The 26,453-nt window shown below is 42.1% G+C and overlaps 1 protein-coding gene across 2 annotated transcripts in view; it reads right to left on the bottom strand.

The window, feature by feature from the left end:
- The window catches only part of LOC138104775 (PHD finger protein 21A-like), a 93,735-nt gene extending 82,218 nt beyond the window's left edge, over nucleotides 1–11,517 (bottom strand). For both annotated transcript variants that reach the window (XM_069003979.1, XM_069003980.1), the window contains exons 1-3: nucleotides 11,308–11,517; nucleotides 10,757–10,789; nucleotides 10,407–10,472 (exon numbers count right to left, since the gene is read on the bottom strand). In XM_069003979.1, the coding sequence (XP_068860080.1) occupies nucleotides 10,407–10,472; nucleotides 10,757–10,789; nucleotides 11,308–11,361 (153 nt within the window). In that variant the 5' untranslated portion in view covers nucleotides 11,362–11,517. The remainder of the gene's footprint in view (nucleotides 1–10,406; nucleotides 10,473–10,756; nucleotides 10,790–11,307) is intronic.
- Nucleotides 11,518–26,453: the final 14,936 nt, after the last annotated feature.

The following is a 26,453-nucleotide window of genomic DNA, read 5'->3' as shown; positions in this document are numbered from 1 at the left end:
TTCCTTCCTAAATGTTTCAGAAAATAATTAAGTTCTTAATTTTGTTCTCTTACTGCAACACTTCTGAATGAAATTTCTTAGTATGTTAAGACTCTTGTTTTTATACCTCACTTAAATATTCCCAGGTCTGTCACATTAAAAAAAATTAACCTAAGACATGGTGTTCAAATGCTGTGCCTGGCATAAATACTATTTCTTATGACAGGACATGAATTGTTCCAGTAACGGCAGGTCCCTTTTGTTAGGGCCAATACAGCTGCAGAAAAACATATAAGCCTTTGTCTAGCAATATTGCAAATTTCATGATTTAGCTTGTTCGACAGTTTGGACTGTCATCATTAACCCTGGTGATTGTGCAAGATCCCAGTGCATTCCCCCATCTTAGAGTTTTATCAATCCAAATTTAGTTAATAAACAGTGGGCTGAATTGTTAAAGGAAAAAGTAAGTTAATCACACGACAACTGAATCACTTTTGGCTCCAGAGGACATCCTTCTGTTTTAAAACCAGTATCACCATGTTTTAAAGTGGAGTGGGACTGTATCCTTTACCTCTCCATTCTTTACCTCTTTTACTGCTTTAAAGTTCAAAGAACTTCTTTATGCTGCTACTAAGGCTGAGTATTGCAGATCCAAAATGGGTAACAGGCAGACTGTCACCTGACATACTGAAACCAGAAAACTGGAGAGATCATCCATATTTTGGAGTGAAAGGAAATAGTTCTTTTGAACTAAGGACTCAAGAAATGTAATAGTTTGCCAGTGAATGGAAATGCATTTACATTTCAGTAATGTTAAGTAAAGGAACAATTCCATCTCTTTCAAAAACCTTCTCCTGTCTACTTGCAAATATCAATGGGCTTTATGAAATGGATGGGTTTTTTCTTTTTAATATCAACCTCTAATATATTAGCTCTTAACTGAAGTTTAATGAAGCCATCCCCAAGAGCAGAATCTTTAAGCCAACAATCTCCATCTTCTGTGGGTTCTCCTAACACTCTGGACTGCCTTCATCTGCCCTCTCCCCTCCTCACCTGCTTTTCTCCCTCTGGTAATATTATGATTTTTATCACACCAGTGCAAACTCTGGGTAACTCCAGTGAACTCCAGGGAAATATATTTCTGGACTTACACCTGCCTAGCCAGCAGAAAATGTAAATTGAGCTGAATAGTTAGTTTGCTCATTAAAGGCATTTTTCCCCTTTAATTTATAAGAAAAAAATAATGAAGTCTAGATTGTATTGCTCATACTCATCCTCAATAATAGCATATTCCTCCAAAGACCCTATTGAAAAAAGCTACTCACTCTTTCACTCAAAACATATGAGGAGAACTTGGTCTGCAATTAGTAGTGGAGAGAACAAAAAGTATTTCTTTCAACAAAGATAAGCCCTGTAGGTCATTTGAAGGAGGGACAGTAGTGCAGAATTTCAATTGGTTTTTGAAACAGCAGCTTTTATAAAACATATTTGCAGTTTAAGTGACAAGTTTTGTCTAAGAAGACAAAAAAGAAGATTGCAAATGCTTCTGTCACTCCTATATTCAAATTCGTTTTGGAGGGGTGAAAGATAAGAGATTAAAACAACTCCATGTAACATGAAGAGTAAATAACCTTCAAATCTGGAAACTCATCGGTGTGTGCGATGAGGACGATGCTGAGTGCAGCACATCCATGGAACAAAAGTGCAGTGAAAAAAGCTGGGGTTGTTTTCCGTTTAAATCCATGCCTATTTAAAACAGTCATATCTGAATTTCTAAGAGCATGCAAAATCACTATGCATTTACCACAATAAATGCCTTTTTCATCAACTAACAAAACAGAACAGATACAAATGAACCAATCAGAGATTTCAAGTGAGCTATCAGTGTTAGAAAAGCTACACTGCACATTCCAGTTGAGTCACCACAGAGGAGAAAAAAAAGAAAGGGAAAAAAGGGGAAATAAATTACTGTGTGCAACTCCATCTGCAAACTGCTTCTCCCGCACTGGTATGTAATAAAACGTGTTGCTAAGATACAAGCTGCTAAAGAAGTTCATTAAAGGACACTTTAAACAAAGCTGCCAGACTCTTTTCCCTTTAAAGACTGCTTATTTGGTTCTGTCCCTTGTGTTTATAATTAGATCCTCTCTATGAGAGATTATGTTCCATTCAAGCCCACTCAGCAAAGAATGTTAATAAAATAATGTAAATAAGGCACTGGCTTGGGTTGTATATATTTATGGGCTGCGGAGCTGTTGACAGAAATGCATCTAGACTCCACTTGCATTTTTAAATGCAAAATAAATGCTTTTCCAAGTAGTTTTTCCCTAAGCTGGAGAGCAGAAACATTAGCTTCTGCACCCAGCACTGTGACCTAACTTTTAGAAAATACTTTTAAGCAAAGAAAATTGGCTTCTTGACTAAAGTTTGGAGTTTCTGAGGTGCCTCTCATATAGGCTTTTATGTGCAAACCTTTGTTATCTACACTGAAATAAAGGACAAAATTGTTTATGTCTTTCCCCTGGCAATCCTTCTCTTTTTCCATCTGTATACAAGCTCCTAGATGCGTCTTAATGATTTGCAGAATTTCCTTGATCTAATATATTCACAAGTAATCTATTTTGTCACATTTTATTGCCAGGAAAGATATGTTACCAAATAGGTCTTTATCTGACTTTATGTAAAATACTTTTACTCTCCGTAGTAACACTTGCATAGTAGGTTTTGGCTTTTGTTTTGGTTGAAGGGAAGAGAATGGGAAAGATGTACTTTGCTTTCAGTCATCGTGGTGAAATGATATCTAAAGAAATAATTTCAGCATTTATGTGTTTGGCACTTAATAACACACAAGATGCATAAATAACAGATGAGAGTTAGTATCAGTGATTATATAAGAAATCTAACTTGTCACTTTGTAACCTGCATCTCATACTAAATTCTGTATTGCAGTCTCCAGTATGTATTTATTTTTAATTACATTTTCAGGCTCATTTACATGCGCATATTGGCTTTCTGCCTGAATGATATCAAAGAGAAAGACCTTATGCTCACACCCAACCACATACACATACAGAGAAGCACATTTATACACAGAGACACTGTAAATTTCTGAGAATGGGAGCTTCTCTCCTCCTCATTCTTAGAAAAGCTTCGACTCACCAATAAATCTTTAGGCACTCCTAGCTGATTTGAAGTGCTTTAGAAAAAAAGAATGTTACAGAAAATGCAGGTTAATCTCTGTTGCATGTCAAAAGTATCAATGATTCTCACTTGACTCAATTATTCGAAATGTAATATACAATTTCACTTTCTGCAACCTTGTAAGATTTCTCATTGATAGCTGACTTGCGCAGAAAGGCAATTCCACTCCTTCTTCCTGGATAAGAGGTAAGCTACATCACAAAGTACCAACAGGATCAAGCTAAATCAATGTGGAAACGAAAATAACTTATACACAATATAGATTTAACTTCTGTTTCAAGGCCAATTATATGCTTCTCTCAATTAAACACAAGCAATGAGACCAACCTTCAGATGAACACGCTGTTCTGGCCAGAGCCTCAGTGCCCAGGCTCCTAAAACTGAATTACAACTCTGAAAACAAGATTGCCTCTCAAAAGCCTAAATTAACACCACCCATCATATCTACAGAGTTCTCAAGTACTTATTGTTTTGATTTTACTGCAGCTGCACTTACGGTCAGTTCTTCGGTTTAATTTAATTCAGTCAAAGGACTGTTTCATAGTTTAAACTTGAACATATATTTAAGTTCTCTATGGGTTAAAAAAGAAAAATACATGCTCCTATTTCCCAGTCCTCTGTCTATTAATCAGAAGGGTCTGCCTGCACATGTGCAAAAAGCCCTGTGGTACATATTAGATTTCAATAGATGCTTACTATTGGCAGTTGCAGGTTGGAGGGAGAACTAAGCCGCATCAGCAATTTCATATGACACTCTGGAAATTGCTACTGCATAACAATAAGCAGCTGATTCAAAAAAGAGAGAGGTGGGGAGAAAACATTTTTCATGAAGTACATTTTGACTCAAGAAGAACAATTACAAATAAAATAGTAGTACCACCTAAAGTTTAAAAAAATAAAAAACTTCTAAAAATATATAAAATACATGTATATACAGACATATAACAGAAGTGTGTGATGAGGATTGGATAGACCAAATATGAGTCTGTTACACTGAAATAACTGTCTAATAGCAGAATGACAAATTTGGATTTTAGTTAATCCAATTCTGGGGTTTTTATGTTCTTCTCTGTTCTTATCTTAAACTTGCAGCCTGTTTTCATACTTCCCTTACCTCCAACTCTTCTGCCTGTACCAGTTGCCCTCCTTGACATCGTGGCCACACATACACCATTTACCATGGCCTTGTCTTATCAATTTGCAAATTTCTACCCTTTATTGCTTAAAAATTTTGTTGGTGCTTCAGATTTTGGTTTTGGGGTGGAGGGAAGAGAGAGGTATCATTTTACAATCAAGTACAAAAAATTTATCTTTGATCACAAAGAGAAAGGCATAGAGAGAAAAATTAAAAGTAACTTTGTATGAACATGTCATTATATGCCTTCATGCTTTCAACTTGAAAATCAAATCTACAATGAGATGAAAAGGGATTTTCTCTGCTTGAACATAGAAGTGTTTAGTCTGATGCAGTATCCCACAGAACTGTAATTTAAAACCACCATTCAAAACCCTTCTCTAGCATCATTCTATGGAAAGGAGACATTCCCCTTTCTTCCACAGATACAAGGAGTCTGTGCACCAGATCCTGAAACAAGATGAACTGATTTAAACATCTGCCATGACATACTGTTCTGGATGAGCCACACACATGGCATGAACCAGTGGAGATTTGATTCCATCAAACCAGAGCTCCTGACAAAGACTCCTGCAGAAGCACCACTTAACCACTGCCCAAGTATCTACTGAAAAATTTAAAAAAATTCTAACTCCAAGACGAAGAGTTCTTACATAGAACTAAAGTTTCTTTAAAAGAATCTCCCTACTAAAGGATTATGTATATCTGAACAAATACCTGTTTGCTGCAAGTATAAATTAGGTATTTTCCAGTGTGTAACAGGTAGCAAGTGTTGTTAGTGTCAAACCAGAACTGAAATTAAAAGGTATTGTTGGCATAATTTCTTTTTCTGAATAGACAAAGGCATAGTAAGGAAAAAATTGCTAAATCACAGGGATAATCATCATAGCCAGCTCCTCTAATGAGGCATCATGGGATTACTAGAGTTATTATAAGAGTCATCTTATTGAAGAAATTCAAAGTTAATTGAAATCAATTGTACTGTTCTGACAGCAGGTGTTTTAAGTGGCTAAAATATCAAAGTGAACTCTTTAAAATGGTTAGAATGAATGTAACATTCTCTTTTCAACTCTTAGCCCTGCCAAGTGATACTGTACAAGTACAGAAAAGTGTACAGTCAAAGAAAAATGCTGGAATGAAATGGCATTTCCCATGCCAGTCCAGCAGCTATCAAACAAAATGGGGTTCTAACCCCTCTAGGACACATTTTTGTTATGGATGTGCAAATTCCATGGATCTTATAAGGGCAACCTAATGGCAGGCTGAAAGCCATATTTCCATTCCTCCATGAAAATGTCCTTTATTACCCTTTTTCTTCAATATGAACAGGGAATCTCAATATGCTGTTGCTGAAAGCACAAACAGAATGCTAGGATTGTCATTATGCAAACTACATTCCTAAGCTTCTCCTCCAAGGACCTGAAGGTAAATCCTTCTCTAGTTTTTTCCCTCTTTCTGCAGATGGCAAAACAAGCAATACACTGCCACCTGATTTTGCAATTAAAAAAAGAAAAAAAAAGGAACTGAAGCTTTTCTGAACTACAATCCAGAACTAATCTTTACTCTGATCCAGTTCATTTTATATTGAATTGTTCGGGATTCCCAGCAACGTCAGCAGGACCTCAATGTGCAGAAGAATGGCAAAGTCAAGCTGATATTTAATACCTGTTGTCTTTGTGTTTATAGACTCAGTGCAGTGATAGAAAAGTTTAATACTCCACCTGGGAGCCCATCACACTGCCTCCCCTGACATCCAGAGCCAGACATAGATGCAATTCTTGTCACAGCAATAGGGAGGGCTGTGCATACCTTGGGTCAGAGTTTGACATCAGCTTGACCTCAATCTGGAAATGCCTTTCAGATTTTACCTGAGTTTTCACTGAAGCTTATAACCCTTATTTTTCCCTAATCATTTTGAAAGAATCCAACCATAGGAAATACTGAGCTCTGGCAATATCAATAATTTACTGTTTAACTCATGTAAACAATGCTGCCATTTCCAGGCACAGCCCAATATGAACTTCAACAAACACAAAACCCACTTCCTCCTCTTCCCCAAAACAAAGAGATGACATCAGCACAATGAGACGTCTTGAGCTAAACCATCTCCAACAACTTGCACAAAAACTGTACTTCAATTTTAAGAAGTCTAACACTTTCCACAAACAGGTTCTGCTGGTGATCATCACAGGCAAAATACAGTCAGATTTCATATCAGATATACTACCCAAAAAAACCCTGAACCAGCAATAACACAGGCTGGGAGAGTCTGCCTGAAACTAATGTTGATTTTCTGCATAGATAGTAAATTATGGTAAAGAAATGAGGCAGTGCACAAGTGAATGGCATAATGTCTTTCAGGAAGGCATATTTTTATTACTGTGCTCCAAGACAGGCTGTCTGAATTCAGAGATCATCACAGTCAAAAATATAGTGGCCCACACATGCTCATTGTTAATTTTTAAGACCTGGCTTGCCACCTAACTCTCACATCAGCAAGTAGGAACAAGTAACAAGGAACTTCCAATGGAGGTTAAAGATTTGTTTATTTGTTTATCCTGATTTATTAATGATATTAATTAATAAATAATTAACTTTCTAGAAGTAAAATACCCTTAACAACTCTTTAAGGACATAAAGAGCAAGAAACACATGCAGCAGAGCACCTCTGCTGTGCTATTAAGGCCAGTGCTGGCTCTCCTGATGGCTCTTTTATTTACATAGAAGTGCTTGTTGCTTGACAATTTAGATAAAAAATGTTACTGCTGCTCTGCATGTGCTGTAGATTGAAGGTGTAAAACCACCGGACTAACTAATGGAGTCTTCACATATCATATCTTGTTAAAGAAGAGGTAACCCACTCTCAAAGGTGATAACAATTAATCAAAACTACAGCATCCGAAGGATGAACTTGTGACAGAAGCCTAACTTGTCTTTCTGAGTTGGATGCCAAATTAAGAGCTGATTAAAGCTGTTGCCTTCCAGTAATGAAAATGATGGATCTACATTACTTATTTGAAGACACTGAAAAATATTAAAACTATGCTAAATTCTCTAGCTCTCTAACCCACCAACATAAAAGAAACATTGATGACTAGCCAGGGATCCTTAATTAGGATGCAACTTTAAATCCAGCTGTGCATAAAAGTCTACTTCATAAGATTCCCTCAAAAGTTGAGTTTGTCATTCAGTTCTTTCTTGTCTTCATTTGTAACTTTCAAGAAAAGTACACATTGCCACAAATGCCAATGGCTACAATGGAAAAGTGATGAATATGGGCACTGAGAGATAACACTCACTCCAGCTATGTTTCTAACAGGTGTAGATGGGGTTTTTTTCTTTGTTTTACTGTTTCATCATTAACATGTACAGTTGAATTGAAATGTAATTTTAGGCTCTTTTTTTATTCAGTGCATGCACAATCAAAGGTATACATTATTGAATTGTGAATTAGTTGTGCCTAAACAAATCTTGGGGGGGGAAGAGGGGGTAAAGGAGGAAGGAACATAAATACATATGTAAAAATAACCTCCCTACTTGAACTGCCTATTTAAGTTTACACTGGTGTTCCCATGAAAGTGAGGGCTTGAAACCATCAAATAGCTCCACCATTATCCCATCTGTTGTCTCAGGAGTCCTCAGTGCTCCTTCTCTATACCCTCAAGGATGCAGAGTTCATTTATAAGCCCTTACCTAAGGAACAACTACTAATTATAGCAAATCTACACAGTTACACGATGGGTTTGTGACTTGGTCACAAGCTAAGACCTCCAAACTCATTTCACTTGTGACCTGAGAAAGATTTCAATGTAGACCACTGGAGGTGGCAGCCTGTAGCACAAGGACACCACACCAGCAGCCAGGCTCTTAATTATGAGCTCTTATTGCACAGGATGTTGAAAACAGTAAAACAAATCTAGGGTTCTGCCTAAAAATAGGAGGTTTCCTGCTAGGGCAAACTTGCTGTTTACAGAATTTAGTTATTTTATGTTTAATTACTTCATGGTCTATAGATTTATTTACAAGATTATGAGGATGGCAAGTCATAAATATATGACGATTGCTTACTAGTTAGTTTGGATTATACATAAATATGCTGTGCAAGCTTAGCAAAAACCTTTTTCCCCAAGCTGAATCAGAATGTTCAAACTGTATTTTCAAATGTGTTTCTCTGCCTTATCTATATTCCAACATGACATATAATAAATAGCTTCTCATTTACTATAATCATAAAAATTTAAACAGCCTTGAAATAGTTGCTACAATATAGGGGGAAAAGATCAAATCTATGTTCCAAATACCCACTTAGAACAGTAAAACTATTTTGACATCGAAGAAACAATACATAAACATGCATTGTTGCAGAAAAGGCTGTTACCTTATTTTAAAAAAAAAACCAACCTTCTACCCAGTATAGTAGTATTAGAGTCAACAATTTGCTGTTTTACACTGCAAAACAAGGACTAACAGCCCTTACATATCATGTAATGTCAGATTTGCTTTAAAAAAGAAAGTATGTGATTTGATTCTATACAATGATTAAACATCTTTGTGCTCTGCTGAGTAGGGTATTCTCTCCCCTCCCCCCTCCAAAAATGGCATCAAAGCAATCAAAATGGTAATGTTCAGCATGAATGGGGCCCCATCCCCCACTGGCAAACTCCGCAGACTTTTCTCCATGTTAGGAGGAACCAACACCCCTTCCTCACAAAATGGAAGCTTCCACTACCAAACTGAGAGTGCAGACAAATTCTCATTACAATAAACTGGGAGGAAAAGGGTGGCGTGCAGCCATCGCCCGCAGGCACGCATCACACAGGCACTTTGCAACTTTAACCACAACTCCAGCAAAACAAAACAAAACACACACCAAAAAAAAATTAATTTCTTTTTTTTAAAAAGGGACAGGGAAAAGCGGGGGATCGGCACACGTGGCGCCTTTCCCTGTCCCCTCGTCCGGAGGGAGGGACGGAGGGAGGGGGCGGCTTTGAGCTGGCGGGCGCTGTCCCCAGCCCCGGTGCTGAACGGAGGAGCCGCGCTCGAGGCCGGGGAGTAGCGCAGACAGTCACCGCCGCGGAGGGGCCGGGGGAGACCCGGAAAGTTCAGCCCTGGGGCGCAGAGTGGGGCTTGGGCCGGCAGATCTCCCGCTGGCTTTTCCAACTGCCTTTCCCGCGCTCGAAGTGCCCGGAGAGAAGCCGAGGGGCGCGGGGAGTTGGGCGAGCGGGATTGCAAGAAGGTATGCGAGAGGCGCTGTCCGCGGTGCTGAGCGCCCGCGCCCCCGCCGCCCCCCGCACCAAAACTTTCCTTCCGGGCTCCTCTCGGGCAGAGCAGCGGCCCGGGGGTCACCCGGCCCAAAAACAACGATGAGAAACTTTGGGAAGGGCGGGGGGGGGGGAGGGGGGGGCGTGGAGAGGAGGAGGTAGGGGGGAAGGTCTCTGGTTTGTTTTGTTTCCCTCCTCCGTTTTGGTGGTTTTTTCTCCCCCTCCCCCCGGCAGCTGAAACAGGTTAATCTGATTTTATTCGTATTTTTGGAAAGAGTTGAAAAAAGTGAAAGTGCCTAAGTGAACTCGAATCAAAAGCCAACACGTCAGATCAGACCAAGGCAAGAGAAAGACAAATGGGGAGGGAAAAAAAGAAGAAGAAAACAAAAAGGAAAGAAATAAAGTGATCAATAAAAATCAGTTTTGTAATTAAACCCAGAAATGGCTCTGAACGGGGCGCCAGCCTCGTCCGTCCCAACTCTTGCTCTGCACATTACACAGAAGTGCACAAAGTAGCCCAAGACAGAATTTTCCATATTCCTAAAACATGTCGACCAACTCAAAATGGACGCCTCTTTTTTTTTTTTTACGTTTTAACTACTGCTTATCTTTTTACTACTAGTACTGAAATAATTCTTCCCCCCAGCAAGACATCAGAGAATCCGACCTCATTATAAAAACATGCATTTTCTGACTCTGTGCAAAAGAAAATGGATGTTATATCCCCTGCCGTATTTTTCAGCTAACGCAGACACTTTTCGGATGTTTAGCTAGTGCATCGTAAAAACAAGAAGAAAAACCAAACACAACTGAATCGATCTGTTCCTTACTTGTTTCTCATTAAGAGCTGCTATTCTTGATTGCCTTTCATGGATTTGTTTCTTAAGATCCCCGTTCTGCAAAAACGGCAACAAGACGCATATTAAAGGCAAAGTGCAAACTAACCCCTGTAATGAATAAACTTGCGAGCTAAAAATTGTTCAAAGGCAAAACCATTCCACCGAAGCCGTACGGAAGCATGCACACAAAACACCCTCCTTAGCAAGAAAGCTCAGTGCAGACTACAAAATGAGATCTCTTACTGATAAAGTTTCTCATCCTGCTGTCCCAGCACAACTGCGCTTATTACGGCAGGGATAAAATACTGAAGAAGAGAAAAAAAAAAAGGATCTGCATTTACCTGTGGATCTTGCTTCATCTGTGCAACTAGTTTCTATAAAAAAAAAAAAAATCACCCCCAAAAAAGGAGGAATTAGAAACTGTTTCAAGTTTAATGGATTTTTTTAAATGTATGTATGTGTGTGGACGGGGGAGGGAGGGGGGTAAGGAACAAAGAGGCAAGTAAACACTGCGAGTCAGTTTCAAGCAAAGCTCATAAATATTCAAGTCTCGTCCTAATCTCTCCAACACACACACACACACACACACACACACACTCGCTCCCTCTCTCTCACGCTCACGCACACTCACACGAGCACCGACTGCAGCGTTGACTCCGCATCTCCACAACACACACACACAAAAAAAACTCAGCCAAACAATCCGCAAAAGTACTTTGGGGAAGTGCTCGCCATTGCGGCGGGGGGCCGGGGGTCCCCGCCGCGCCCCCCCCCCCACACCCCCTCCCCTGGTCGCTGCGGCACGAAAGCTCTCGCCGAACATGCAACACCGGTCCTGTGAGCCCCGATCAGAGGCAGAGCACGGCTGGCTGCCTCAGCATTTCATTTTTACCTGGTGACATTGGATTTCCACTTTTAACGCCTCCTGCAAGCTGTGTAGTTCCATCCCTGCAACTTGCCAGGCACTTTCCTGCCACTTTCAGATCCGAGTGAAGTTTTTTTGTTTGGTTTGGTTTTTGGTTTGGTTTGGTTTGGTTTGGCTTTTTTTTTTTTTCCCACTGCCTTTCTTTTCTTTTTCTTTTTCCTTTTTTTTTTTTTTGGCTTTTTTGTTTTGGTTTTGTTTTTTCTCTCTCGCTTTTTGCAACCGACCCGCCAGCCAGCCAGGCAGCCACCCCTCCCTCCGCGGAAAAATGGAAGAAAATAATTTTTAAAAGTAACTAAAAGAAAAAAAAAGCCAGGAAAAATTAATTAAAAAATTAAAAAAGAAAAGGAGTGGCGGCACCAAGAACAACAATACTAAGGAAAAGCGGCAGGACAACCGGCAGACACAAGTACTCGGTGTGCACGGCAAGTTCTTCGCCTCTTTGCTGGGGACACGGACTCATCACTCACTTTCCGCCGAACTGGGGGGGGGGCCCTCCCCGCGCGCCCCCGCCCGCGCGCCCCCCCGCGTGCCCTCCACCGCCCCCGCCCCGCCCCGCGCTCGCCCCGCCGCCCCTCGCTGGCCCCCGCGGGCCGCTCCAGCGGGGCCGGGCCGGGAGCCGGGGCCGGGCAGGGACTATATTTCCGGGTAGACGGCGCGCGCCGGGATCCGCCGCCCGGGGGGCAGAGAGTTGTGACACGGCTTTGGCGCGCGCGCGCGCGCGCGCGGGTGCCCGGATGGAGCGGGGGGCAGGGGGGCTCACAGCTCCGCGCGTGCGCGGAGCGGCTGCTGCTGCCACCAGCGCCGCCACAACAAAGTGGCGAGAGAGGGGCGGGGAGGGGCGGGGACGAGGGGCGGGGCCGGGGCTCGGGAGAGATCATGGGGTAGGGCTAGGAGACAGGGATGGGGATAGGAGATAGAGATGGGGAGAAGGAGAGAGAGAGGGGTAGAGGATAGAGACAGGGATAGGGATAGTTGAGAGGGAGAGGGATAGGAGACAGGGACAGGGGATACAGAGAGGGATAGGGTATAGGGGTAGAGATAGGGACAGGGATAGGGGATACGAACAGGGATAGGGGATACGGACAGGGATAGGGACAAACACAGGGATTTGCATAGGGATGGGGATAGGGATTGGGACAGCGGGGAGCTGCTACAGGGATAAGGGTAGGGACAGGCAAAGGGACAGGGGAAGGGACAGGGGGAAAGGACAGAGGAAAGGACGGGAGCAGGGACAAGAGATTCGGCTTTCTTTCCCTTCCCTGCCTGCCCCGAGCGTGTTCGCTGGGGACTGCCCTGGGGTGAAGAGCCCCCCCTCCCTCTGCTCCACGCGCTCCCACTCTATTCGACCCACGTTCTCCTTCTCCAGCCGCTGGATCTCCTCTGTCCTTCCCCGTCCCTGCCCACACGGAGGGAGCAGGCGGGACAGCCGCACCTCGCCCCGTCCTGCCCCGTCCCGCCCCGTCCCGGCGGCACCTCCCCCATCCCGTGAGGGGCCCTGCCCGCCCCAGGGAACCCCCCAGCAACCCGGGCTCGGCTATCCCGAGGATCCCGGGAGGTGTCACCTGCTTTAGGCAGAGATCCAGGTACTGGAGGGTCACAGGGTCTGGGAGCGTCATAGGGCAGCGCATCCGGTTTACGTGGTCCCTCACTCACCCCATCTACCTGCTCCTCACCAGGACAAGCTTCTGTACCCTACTGCTGGTGTCCTCACACTCCAAAGTGGGATGTCAAACCTGAGACACATAAAAAAGCAAAATGTAACTAGGGGAGATAAAGTCTTCTGGCAGATGAGATACTTTCAGGTCTGCAGCTAAGGGAGAGAACAAGGGGTTGTAGCAGCTCAAGGGGAAAGGGAAGGGAGGGTGGGACATTTGGACACGGCACCTGCTCAAATGAACCTGCTGCTGAGGGATGGCAATGCAGACCTTCTGACTTTGTTTAGTTAATAAATAATAGCAGTGATACTTCAAATTGGCCCAGAAGGGTTGGCTCAAGTGGATGCTCCAGTTCAGCCAAGTCAAGTCATGGTTGCAGGTGTTAGTAAGGAATCCAAGTACCACTAGGTCACCTGGCACCACAGATGTGCTCCAGATCAGGTGTGGAGAGAAACACCTCACCTTGATGTCACTTCTCTTCCATGAACCTGTGACAAGGCTCCAGGTCCTACAGACAGACCCCACCTGATGCAGCATCAAGCCAGCTCTCAACTTTTTAAAAATAGATTCAAATCAGCAGCATGAGTGTATACAAAGTCAGTGTTTCACCATGCAGCTGCAGTATTTTCCATGCAGTAATGGGAGCCGGGCAGTTAGATTTACTGTTGTCTTGATGCATGGCCGGAGTAAGGTTGGAAGCCAAAAACAGTGCTCAGAATAATTTTATGGATGACAGTCAAAATTTAGGGCACCTTTTAGCAAGCAGTTAGCTGATGGAGTGCTAGGGACCAGAACTTGAGTGTATACACACTCCCACTCCTGCACTGATTGAACAGTGATATTTTATTTAATCTGCACTAAAACACAAAGCTGAAACTCTGCCTAAATCATTAGTCAGTGTTGGGGTTTTTTGGGAGTTCCCCTCCTGGCTTTTTTTTCCCCTCTTGAGGAATTTTCCCCATGTATGTTGCCGGGGTGATAAATTGATGGGTATTTGGGGAGGACAAAGGACCTAGCCACTCAGGGTGTGGTCCAACAGGCTACTCTCTTTCACCTTGGTGTGTGGGCAGTGAGTGCTCGGTGTTCAGACGGAAAGAGAGGCTGCTGCCATCTCGTCAGCATTGTAGACTTCTGCTTTTCGGTTGCCTTCCTTCTACTGGAGAAACCCCGGGATTCCCAAGCCCGCCTTTCCCTGCCCCACTGGGAGCCAGGCTGCTGCCGCTCTACCCCTGCTGTTGCTTCGAGCCTTTGCTGCTCTGTAGCCCCACCACGTCCTGCCCTGAGTCCTCCCAGAGTTCCCACCGCAGCTCCGGAGTTTGATACATACATCTCATCTGCCACCCAGGATTTGTGCTTGTCCCTGCTGTTCCAGCCTGATGTTTCCAAGGGTCCGGCCGGACACCGGGGCCAGCTGCCCAGCGGTTTGTGAAGCGTCTTTGTTCCATCTCTTCCCGGGATCCCAGGCCGCCAGTGCCGCGTGCTCCCCGAGCTCGCTTAGGAGCGCCCTCCGCAGCCGCGGGGGAACCATCGCACCTGCCCTGCTCACTGGGAGCCACCAGCGCCCCTGCCGGCTGCGAGCGGAACTGCACCCGAGGGGAAAGGGCCTGACAGCCAAGAAGGCTGGGACTGGGTTTGTGGTTCTGTTTGCTGTTACTGCCATAGTTATTGTTGTTTGTTTGCCTTGTTATACACATATATACATACACATAATAGTAAAGAACTGTTATTCCTATTCCTCATACCTTTTCCTGAAAGCCCTTTAATTTCAAAATTATAATAATTTGGAGGGAAGGGGGTTGCATTTTCTTTTTCATTTCAAGGGAGACTTCTGCCTTCCTTGGCAGACACCTGTCTTTCAAACCAAGACAGTATTTAAAACACTGCTGTGCTGCAGTTGTGCTTGGATGCCAATTTTAATAACTAAGTTCATCTCAAAACTATTTAAAGACACCAGTATATACCAAAACCAACTTACATCAACTATCCTCTAATTAAAACTGGTTTGAGATATAATGTGTTGTGAGTCCAAAACAATGTGTCCAAGTTCCATTAAACTTCTCAGACATATTCTGTTCAAGCATAGGACTTCTTACACTAAGATAATTTGAAGATTCATGGTGATATATTCTTAGCCTGCCAAAATTAAGAGTAAAATCTAAACTGAAATTTTCTATTAACCTGTTGGGGAATAGAATTATTGGGATCAATAAAAGAATTGTGCAAGCAATAGGGCTGGAGGTTTTTGGGCTTGTGTGTGTGTGAGAGACATTTTCCGTGGGAAAGTCCCTGTGTGAAAGTAAACAGTTTCAGCCTGAGAAAATACAGGGAGTAAAGAACTTGCAGGTGTGCTATCTGGGAGTGAACCGTGAGGCGAGCACAAAATTCTTTTGATCATAACAAGACTGTGGAAACTTGCCAATGTAGTCCAATTATGTAGAAATAGAAATGTGTCTTGATAAGCTTTAAGTCACTTAGGAGCTAACAAGCTGGTATACCATATAAGTGCCTTTAGACTGCTAATAAAACTGAGTTCATTTCTCAACCATATTGGTTTGGATTTCTGTTTCTCACTCCCCCCGCCGGGGATCTGGGCTCCTCGTCTCGCACGGCCTCCAATATTAACCTTACAATGAAATAAATTATTTTAGAAGAGCCTTATTTGCATTAGTAAGATTTGTTAAGTGTAATGGGCTACACTTATAGCATTTGTTTGTGCTGGCACACAGCTTGAACAAGTGAAAGCAGGAAGTTTCACTGTTTCTCTCAAGATAATGTCTTGGTCAGTTTGTTTTCCATACTTGTACTTGATGTCTGGATTTAAAATATCAAAGGGATTTTTAATTCTCAAACAATAAAATGGCTTAACTGATGGGAGACTTTTAAAATCTAAACTCTACTCACATTTGTAGACAAATCAGTCAATCCTGCAGATACTGATAAGTATGAAAATCTTTCAATGTCAAAACAATGTTATTTCTCATGTGTTCTGTACAAAGGTATTTTGTAGTGTTAGACACAACAAAAGCAGGGCTTTGCCAAGTAATTTTGTAAATTGTGAAGGTTACCTTTGTAACCTCTGGTTATAGCAGAGCAAAGCTTCTGTGAGTTCAGCCATCAACTAAAAGGGATTCTATTAAGTATCATTTCTTTATGTGTTAGTGGTTAATTGATTGACATTATGCTAGTTGATTTGTTTTAATGCATATTCCATTGGTAGAGCAAAGAGCCTTTTTCTTTCCATTATTAAGTAGTCACATGCTGACCAGAAAAAAACCTAGTGATTCCTGTAAGCCTGACTTCCTGCAAAGATGTGTATGGGTTCATGAAGTTGACAATTTGACTTTAACTGCAAAGGGTGAGGTTTATCATCCTCCCCACAGCACTGAGATGTCAACAGGAAAAGTTTAGAAACTTGTTCAACCTGCCCACCATTAAAAATTGGTGTATACATCTTCAATGCTACTATGATGGGCCACACGTTTTAATATAAATATAAATTATTAATTATAACCCATAATTAGTTGCATTGCTTTTCATTTCTTGATGCTGCTAATATTGTTTTCTAGGGAAGTTGTGTAAAATACATTAATCTGACAAATACATGCAGTCACCTATGAAAATGTTAACAGCTTTATGCAATTTACTTGAGGATTATGATGGCAAAAATCATCCTGCTTGCAAGAGCTCAGTGGACTTCCCTTCAACCTATTCCTCTGCATAAGAAACAGCTACAGTTTAGCTGGGAAATGCAAAGTGAATTGGGGGGTGAGTAGTATGCCTGGCAGTGTTGCAGGTGGGTTTGCTTAAGCATAGAAATTTATGGTCGGTGCTAAACAAAAAAAGGTAATTTTGAATGAAGTGTCATATGTCATGTGATTAAACACATTTTTCATTGTCTCCTGAAAAGATTATCCTTGCTCTTAGAAGTTGTGGGACTCCAGAACTCCTCCAGAAGAAACTGCACCTCTCCTTTCTTCTGGAGTTGTGGAGATACCATTCAGAGCCTGGAAAGGGACTTTTACAAACAAAACTATTCTGCATTGCTGGAGAAAAGGTGTATGTGTTCTACAGCAAAATATAAACATAGCTTCTCAATTGCCAGAAGATATTTTTGTTTCTGTATGACATTGGATGAGAACCAGGAGGCCAATTTTACAAGCACTTCCCCTCATGAAAAGTTTAATGGATGCGTATCACTTTCACAGTCTTTGATAATAATGTTACTTATGTGCACAAACATTTCTAAATCAGAACCTTTATCTGCTAAAAGTTATTGCAGAAATGTTATTACCGCAGGCCTGGGCCCTAGGGTATATCACCGTGTCTCACAGCCATAGGGAGGAGGAGGAGAGAAGATCCAGCAGGCAGGAATTGTGCAGCAAGATTGATCTATTTAATTATTTTACAAACTCTTTTTTAGACTTTTTTCTTCATAGTCTAATTGGACAAAGGATCAGCCACCCCTTGGGGTGATTGGCTAAAATCCTAAAACATCCATTGTCAAAATATTTTTCTACTATACCATAAACACGACTTTTCAAGGTTGCAGGTGGCTTGGTTGTTTACATACTCTGCTACCCCTTCTGTGAGAGAGAAAAGTCTCTCACAGACTTAGAAAATAGCAAGAAAATCCTCTCTAGCAGCATTTTTGTATCTACAAAATGTATTGACAGATTGACCTATCTGATGGGATTACCTAAAAAGGCACAGTACAGTATCAATAGTAGACCAATAAATAACACTTATTGTAACAGTATTTCCTGCATACAGAGACTCAGGACCAATTGTACCAAGAACACAAGACACACAAAACTTTTTTCTTCCAATGCATCTAATTACAGGTAGCCAGGAATCCAACACCTGGGAGTCAAATCTCACATTTCGGGTCCTCACAAGAGCTGATGATGTTCTTCCCTTATCAGATACTATAACTGATACAGAACAAGACTTGCAAATTTACAGAGGAGAGCAAGGCACTTAATTCTTTTTAGTCATACTGTCTTTCATTACAGTTAACTTGGAAATTCATGTTCCCACATACCATTGTGCAATAGTCTCACTTTCCTACAGAAAGTGTTACAAAGGTATGGAGGAATAAAGTACTGAGCAGTTATCTGTAAAGGCAACTAATGAATTAATGACATTGCAAATTCCATGCACTTCAAGTCCTCTTCCCAAACTGGCAAGGTAAACGGTCTGAAAACAGTAAGATCATGAGGAGCTGAGAAAGAAGGGAGCAGCTGCTTGGGTACAGGCTGCCCTGGGAAAGTCCTTGAAGTGACTAACAATGTACCAGAGAACCTTGTCTTGGTACAAGCCACCGTTGACCTCTCTGCAAGAGCAGGGGCTCTTTCTACAGGTGTGTCTTGGTTTGAAAGACAGGTGTCTGCCAAGGAAGGCAGAAGTCTCCCTTGAAATGAAAAAGAAAATGCAACCCCCTTCCCTCCAAATTATTATAATTTTGAAATTAAGGGGCTTCAGGAAAAGGTATGAGGAATAGGAATAACAGTTCTTTACTATTATGTGTATGTATATATGTGTATAACAAGGCAAACAAACAACAATAACTATGGCAGTAACAGCAAACAGAACCACAAACCCAGTCCCAGCCTTCTTGGCTGTCAGGCCCTTTCACCGGGGCGCTGGTGGCTCCCGGTGAGCAGGGCAGGTGCGATGGTTCCCCCGCGGCTGCGGAGGGCGCTCCTAAGCAAGCTCGAAGAGTACATGGCAATGGCGGCTTGGGGTCCCGGGGAGGGATGGGACAAAGAAGCTTCACAAACCCCTGGGCAGCCGATCCTGGTGTCCAGCCGGACCCTCGGGAACATCAGGCTGGAACAGCAGGCTGGAACGGCAGGGATGAGCACAAATCCTGGGTGGCAGACGAGATGTATCAAACTCCGGAGCTGCGGTGGGAAGCCTGGGAGGACTTAGCAGGCAGGATGTGTGGAGGCTACAGAGTAGCGAAGGCTCGAAGCAACAGCAGGGACAGGGAAAGGTGGGTTTGGGAATCACGGGGTTTCTTAGGTAGAAAGCAGGCAGTCGAAAGCAGAAAGCCTGCAGTGCTGAGGAGATGGCAGCAGCCTCTCCCTCCATCTGAACACCGAGCACACAAACCTCCCACACCCAGGTAAAAGAGAGTAGCCTGTTGGACCACACCCTCAATGGCTAGGTCCTGTGTCCTCCCCAAATACCCATCAATTTGTCGCCCCGGCAACATACATAGGGAAAATTCCTCAAGAGGGAAAAAAACAGAAGGGGAACTCCTAAAACCCCAACAAGGTGGAAGCCAGTGGTAATAAAACTTCAGAACCAGCAAGGTAAAAAGAAAACTAGAGCAGCGCTTGAAGCCCCACTGAAGGGCTTAAGGCTGTCCAATCTGTACTAGATTTGTAGTTTGTCCTCTATTTTCTGGATACCTCCATCCTGCATTATATTTCTTCCCCTTTTAGGATCATCTCTCCACCTTAACTGAGAAGCTGCTTTAGAGAACAGGAATTATTTTATAGAAGTAACTTTTTCCTCTTAAAAGATTTATCTGGAGACTAGAGACAATGGTTAGTCATCTCGGTGAAACTGAGAGATGTAGCCAGCTCTTGTCTCTGGTGGAAAAACCTTTGAGAGAGGCAAAAACAGTCAGGAAATTCACTAATTCCCTGTGATTATCAGAGGGAAGGGATATGAAGAACAATGAAATGCTGAAGTCTAACATATGCAGGAAGCTAAAACATTTGTCTAAAGATCTGATCCTCTGGGTTCTTTTCTAAGTCTTTGACATCTTCACTGTCTCATTACCATGAGTGTCCATATTCCCACAATTCCTTCACCAGAATTGTGAATCAGTTATTCTTCACAGGTTTATAAGGTAAGTCTTGCATGCAGTTTCAAGAGGTATTGTGTCCTTTCCCCTCCTTTACTGGAGTAAAATCAGCATCATAGAAGCATCGTGCACTTGAAAGCTGAGAGGACCCCAGCTATTAATGACACATTGCTAGGCAAGAACAAGACCAGACTGCATTGCAATTCCTTTGGAGATTCAGCATGGGAAAAGAGAGCTTACCCTTTCAACAATGAAAAAAATCTTTGCTGAATTTTGGCAATCCCCTCTTAACTGGAATTCTTTAAACTATTATTCCTTATGTGCAACTATCTTCCAAATGTAAAACAGAACTTAAAAGAAGTTTACAATACTGCTAGGCTTAAAAGAAGTATCAAGATTTTTCTGAACACGTTTATCTTCTTGCTTTACTTCTTCCACATCCACCAAAATGGTTCACTCATACTGACTCCTCAGAAATACTCTTAGTATCAGTCAGGACAAGCACGAGATCCTTCCTAACTTGAAGACTCTAGAGAGATATAAACACACTCTCCTGACTTTCTTTATAGGAAAAGGATTACACTGAAAACTGTAGAAGCTGCAGTACCAATCTAACAGGAGTCAGGATGCTGTTCTAGGATATTGCCATAATGTAAAAGCAGGTACAGATTTTAGAGTGCAACCAAAAGACTCACTTCAGCCTGTCCCAAAACTTACTGTTGCAAAACAGGCATTTTTAACAGAACATCTTGAGGCTTTTCTGCGGTCTTTGTCCTATCATTATTGAAGGCAAATTTCCTTCTCTGTGTTCTATCGAGGCATGCAGGATTTGACTCATGGGACTTTTCTGTCATTCTACATTCACTTACGTTATAAATAAAGTATGTAATTCGTGCTATTATATATAAAACTAGAATGTAATCAGACCATGAAGAGACAAAGTTTCAAACCCCCCCCCCCCCCCCACCGGCTTGGCTGAGAGAAAAATTTCACAACACCAAAAGAAGTTCTCTCACAATAAGTGAGGATTCGACCTAGGTGGGGTTGGATCTTATCACCGGGACATTTGCACTATGACGATTTTGATCACCACCTTCGGGTATCTACATCTCATCTGATAAGGAATCAGACATTCCGGGAACTAAAAATAACTGCTCCAGGAACCCAACATGGCCTATCCATCAGCAGAAATGACCCACTCATCACCCAGGATGGACGATTCATCAGACCCAGGAAAGGCTTTGTGCAGCCCAACTCCAGGACAACAAAACTTCATGAATACGAGAAGAATAGAATTAATTCGGACTTCACCCAAAAACTGTATAAGAAGGGACCAGCCAAAGCAGCAGGCGTGAACTTGGGAGGTCTGGTGCGATAGAGATCAGATCTATGCGTGTTCACCCAGCTCCGACCCTGGGCTCGGTGCTGCTTTTCTCGATCATGGCTTTTGAAACCGATATTTCGGTCGCATAATAAATGTCATTTCTTTATAAATTTTGATTGGCCATTTCATTCTATCAACTTACATCAGCTGCAGCCAAGTTCTGGAATGCAGATCTCCTCAACACTGAAGGTTTGAGAGCCTTAGGACTAAATCTGTAAAGATATTTATACCTCTGACTGGATCCCAAACAACTTTAGAGATCTGACTTGTCCTCCAAAGCATCAATTTCTTTGATTTCAGGAGGTGTTAAGCTTATATTCTGGCTTTTCTCTTGAGGTAGGAGCTCTTCATCTTGTGGTCTCAAGTCCATTGTTTGCAAGTAAATTGTTTCCTTTCCATTGTCAGCTCTGAGAATTTCTCTAATTATAACCATCTCCCTTATTCTCTCATTGTGTTATAAGCACTTTCCTGTTCTGCCTTTCATCCTCTTTTTTCATCTATTTCCCCTGATTTTTCCCAGCTCTCTCATTTTAGCCTTCTGTCTGAATCACAGAATCAGACCTCCCAAGCAGACTCTGACTCTCAAGATGGACAAAATTCTATTCTATGTATTAACAGCTCTTACTGACTTCAGTGGAGAATGCCTGATTCCATCTGCCAAAAAGATTTGGCCCTTTAAATGCAAAATGCTACCTGCATTTTTGTGCATTTGACAAACTTCCAGTGGGTTACGTGCCAGTGTAAACCATCAGCTGAGCTTTTGCTTTTGTTTTAGACCTTGAAAAATCCCTCCCTGTGTTGTCATACCCACAGGTAAAAGGACTTCTGAAAAATGCAGACATACCAACGCATGGAAAAAAATCAAATCAAACATTTTGGCACATTTTCAAGCCCAGCAGCACTGCCCCCATGCTGATTTTTTGAAAACAGCTGCATCAGTAAGTATAACGTAGAACTTCTGGTAAAAGGGACACACAATACATTCCTCTCTAGTCAGGAGAAAACAGGAAGGATTGACTGAAGCTCTTTTACTTATCCCCCATACCCAAATACTAGGTGCACACACCTTATTTGGGGGCAAAGAAGTAAAGTCACTTCCATTCCCTACCCAATTTATTTTTATTCTAAATACCAAACTCAGTTTTTGTGTGCTGCTGCTCACATATCACCTACTCCACAGTGTCTGGTAAAGGGAATGAGCTGCTTTTTGGAAGCATGTTACACTACAGGGAATTTTTGTAATCATTTTCCCTGGGAAGAGTTAAAACAAAAGAGTTTTCTTCTGAGTCAATTATATTTGTTTTGAAAGAACATTTTGAATCTCTCTAAACACACTTTTAAATCCATGTAAATGACATACAAAGTGTACTCCTGTGAAAACTCAAATTCTAGTATGTTCCCCATATGATAGTGCAGCCTGTATGGAAAGGGAGCTAAACTCCACATAGTCTTGGACATTTGGGAAAAGCTGCTCAAGAAAATGGTTCTGTCTGGAAAAGGCTCCTGCTGCTTCTGTACAGTCAGTGCAGAAAGAACTCTAATACCTTACTCCGAGTATGAGCTGTGCCTGGGTTGAGGCAAGTCCTGAGAGTGTAACCCAGCCCTGATTCACATCTGTGATGTCAGCGCAGGGCAATCACCGCCCGTGAGACCTAAATCAATGCATTGTGATTTCCTAAAGCTCTCATGCTGGGTTAACTAACTTTGAAGTGAGGAGTAAAATTCAAATGAGATATAATAACGCTGAACACTTCTGAAAATCCCTCCCATGACCTTGATGCTAAAGGAATATTGTTAAATTTGATCAGCAATTTCTGGATGTTTCTCTTCTCACATTGGAAAGGGTGCTAACTTTTTTTTCTGGAGAATCAAGTCAATTTGAGATGTACCAAATTAGACACATAAAATCAAGGAGCAGAGAAATTCATTATCCTGCCTTCCTGCCTTCCTTCCTTCCTGCCTTCCTCCCTCCCTCCCTCCCTCCCTTCTTTTAATTTAGGGTAGAAGCGTAAGAACAGGGGTACATAGGTAATACAGCATAACATTGTGTCAAAGTGTAAAAGGTTCAGAAAAGAAACGCTTATCAATCCAAGCCACTTGGATTTGCAATGCTTCAACCCTTCCAGAATGTGTGCACTCATACTTGAGCCCCAACGAGTCCTTGAAACTGGGCTGCTCATCTCCTTTGAGAAAAGAATCCTATCTCATCTGAGTATCACTTATTCCCAGGCATTTCACATTAATGAAGAATTTAACAGGATATTGAAGTTCAAAGCAAGTTTTCTCCTTTTCTGACTCCTTCCTCAGAAATGAGCAGTCCATCCCTTCCAGCATCACTTTCCAGAGCATGCCTTCACCTCCTTTTCAGGCAGGAAGTAATGAGCCAACTGTTTCTACAGGATGCTTTCTGAAGTTTCATCTCCCAGTGGCACCTGGGAAAACGTGGTCAGATTGATATGACAAACCTGGTTGAAAAGCACAGTAATAGAAAAAATGTCTCATGCTAGGCCTAAGGTTTCCCAAGTTGCCAAGGAGATTCAGAAGCCTCTTTCAATCAAGAGTTATGAATTTAAATCTCTTTAGCAGTTTGGGAAATCCTTTATTTAAGCTTTTTAGTAGGGAAAGGTAGGAGAGAATAAGCAGCTATCAGCCCAAGCCTGATTCACAATGCAGCCGCACTTATGGAAGAAGTACCTGTGCCACTAATATCTTCACTCCATCTGTCATGGGGGAAATCTGTGTTTGTCCTACTACCCTAAACATCAGGCCTGGCTCTGGCAGAGGCCATAAACTTTCTGTTATCTGTCATCTCTTCATGGTCAGGTGTAGAAGAAGAACCTGCCACCTTAACTCCACCACATTGACTCAACTGCCTGATGTCACACTTTTCTCTTACAAAAAGTGCACGCACATCTTTTCCCAAGGTTTTGTTCTCCCATGTGGGATTTAACCCAAAGGCACTTTTACTCCAAAGGAAAATATTAAATTAATTTCTGTGGCAGAAAGCAACAGGGCTTTGTAGTGCAATGAACAGACAGTGACCCAGCAGGGAGCGAGAGGAACATTACAATGAAGCCTTGACTCTCTTTGGCTCTATGCAAAAGTTCCCAGCAGTACTGAGACATATTTTCACAGGACAGTCAAATTTCTGCTGGATGGGATGAAAAGATGAAGTGGCGCATTTCACTGTATTCAGCAGGCTCCTGCACACAGAAGTCTTGCTTAACATTTCTGCTGAACAAAGCCCTAGGGCAGAAAATATATTGAACTTCCACAGTGGAGTCCCAGTAATGGCTTTTTGAAACTATATAAATTTGTATCATTTGCAGAGCACAGATATTTAATATGGTTTTAATTACAGAAACCTTTCAGATATTGTACATCTTTCCTCTCTTCATCCCCATCCTGTTTTTCAATTTTGTTGTTGCTGCTGTTGTCCTTCACTTCCAGCCTCACTGTCTTGCAAGGCTGATCCAGTCCGCAGAATCCTTTTATCATTCTGCTTTGAAGAAGAGAATTGAATTTCTTTTGTACATTGAGGTGAATTTGTACATAACACTCGTTCAACAAATTTTGCTCCAAGGATCACTCTGGGAGTATATTCAGATCAATAACATTCCTGTTAATATCACTGGAAAGCAGCATTGCAGAACACCACAGAGTGAGGCTGTGGGAATATCATCTTCAAAATAGGGGATCTGAGCAAGTCAAATGAGAAGTGTTGAGCAACAGAATATTGTTCGTGCAGTCCATACACTCATCCTCTGGAGCAGGGTACATTAATTATCTCCTAGTATTGCAGCAGCACACACATGGGCTCCCCAGTATGACAACTGTGCTAGGAGCTGTACAAGCTGAGGTTAAAAAAATGAAATGAAATGAAATGAAATGAAATGAAATGAAATTAAATTAAATTAAATTAAATTAAATTAAATTAAATTAAATACTTATGATAGAAAGTCTCCATGTTCAATGCAATTATTGGTTGTGTCTTACTTAACATGTAATCATGGCGAACAGCTCCAAAGAATATTAAAAAGTACATTTTGCATCCTCAGGGTTTTTTTCTCTTCTTTAAGTAAACATAATGAGGTTCCTTAAATAGTCCTCTCTGCACTAAACATACGTGCAACGAATGATGTACAAAGAAAAAACACAACAGGCCATCAGAAAAAACAGATTAAACCCTTGCATTAGGCTTTCTCTCCTGACCACTAACATTCTAGTAAGGCATTAAAGTACTCTCACCTGGCTCATGAGCTCTCTCCCAAAAGACGGTAAAACAAAAGGCTTCTGAGTGCTTTCCAAAAGTTGCCAGGGCTGTCAAAATAAAGGAGGGAGATGGACACTGGGTATACACACCATGTCCGTGCTGCTTCCCCAGGTGAACACAGAAATCTCTCAGGTATAGCGGTGTCTCCCATGAGAGATCCTGTGCCCCAGCCATGGCCACACTGCCTTAGTCAGAACAAGCAGATTGAGAGCCCCAAAATGGATGCGAATCTCCAAGCTACCAAAGACTTTTTGCAAGTTAGCCAAAAAGGCCGCTGATGTTGTGATATTTCCTGTTATCCGCACTAAAGTCCCAGCCTAAATGTTTTCCCTGTCTTTTTCTGGGATGTCAGCCTCCCTGTCCTTGTCCCAGTTAAATACTAGGTGAGTTGTGTAAGGATGCCAAGCAATTCATCCTACTATGTCCTGTGATGCCTGTTTTACTCTCTTTATGTCTCTGCAGAAACCTTTTTTACAATTGGCCCATTCTTGCAAGACTAGCATTTGACTTGCTTTTCAAATGCCCTTAGTTTGGGACTTAAATCCCCTTCTAGTCCTTTTATCTATGGGAAAAACTTGCAAACATATCCCAGGCATAGGACAAAACCAGAATCCAGGAGCAAGCAAAAGGAAGCCCAAATTTGCTTTGAGAACAGCTCATGATTTTTTTATTCAGTCTCATGACTAGCCAGGAACAGTCTGACTCATGAAGTTTGAGTGCCCTGGCTCAGCAATTCTGCGTTTGTTGTTGGAACGTCTGTGTCCTCCGGTCCCCACGCTTCTTCATCTCACCCTTGGCTGAATTGCATTACTGGGGAAACACATGATTACAAAAGTTAAAGGTGAAAAATAATGAAAAATAGCTTGGACCTAAATAACATGACTTGGAAAGGTGTCTCCTGTACTGCCTGCCTTCTGTTCCTAAAGGTTTTCCTTCAAATTCCCAGTTGCAAATATATATTGTAAAAACACATCACAAAAATAA

Source organism: Aphelocoma coerulescens, chromosome 1A, assembly GCF_041296385.1.
Source record: "Aphelocoma coerulescens isolate FSJ_1873_10779 chromosome 1A, UR_Acoe_1.0, whole genome shotgun sequence".
Lineage (NCBI taxonomy): Eukaryota > Metazoa > Chordata > Aves > Passeriformes > Corvidae > Aphelocoma > Aphelocoma coerulescens.
The sequence above is the reverse complement of the archived record's forward strand: the minus strand, read 5'-3'. Positions and strand labels throughout refer to the sequence as shown.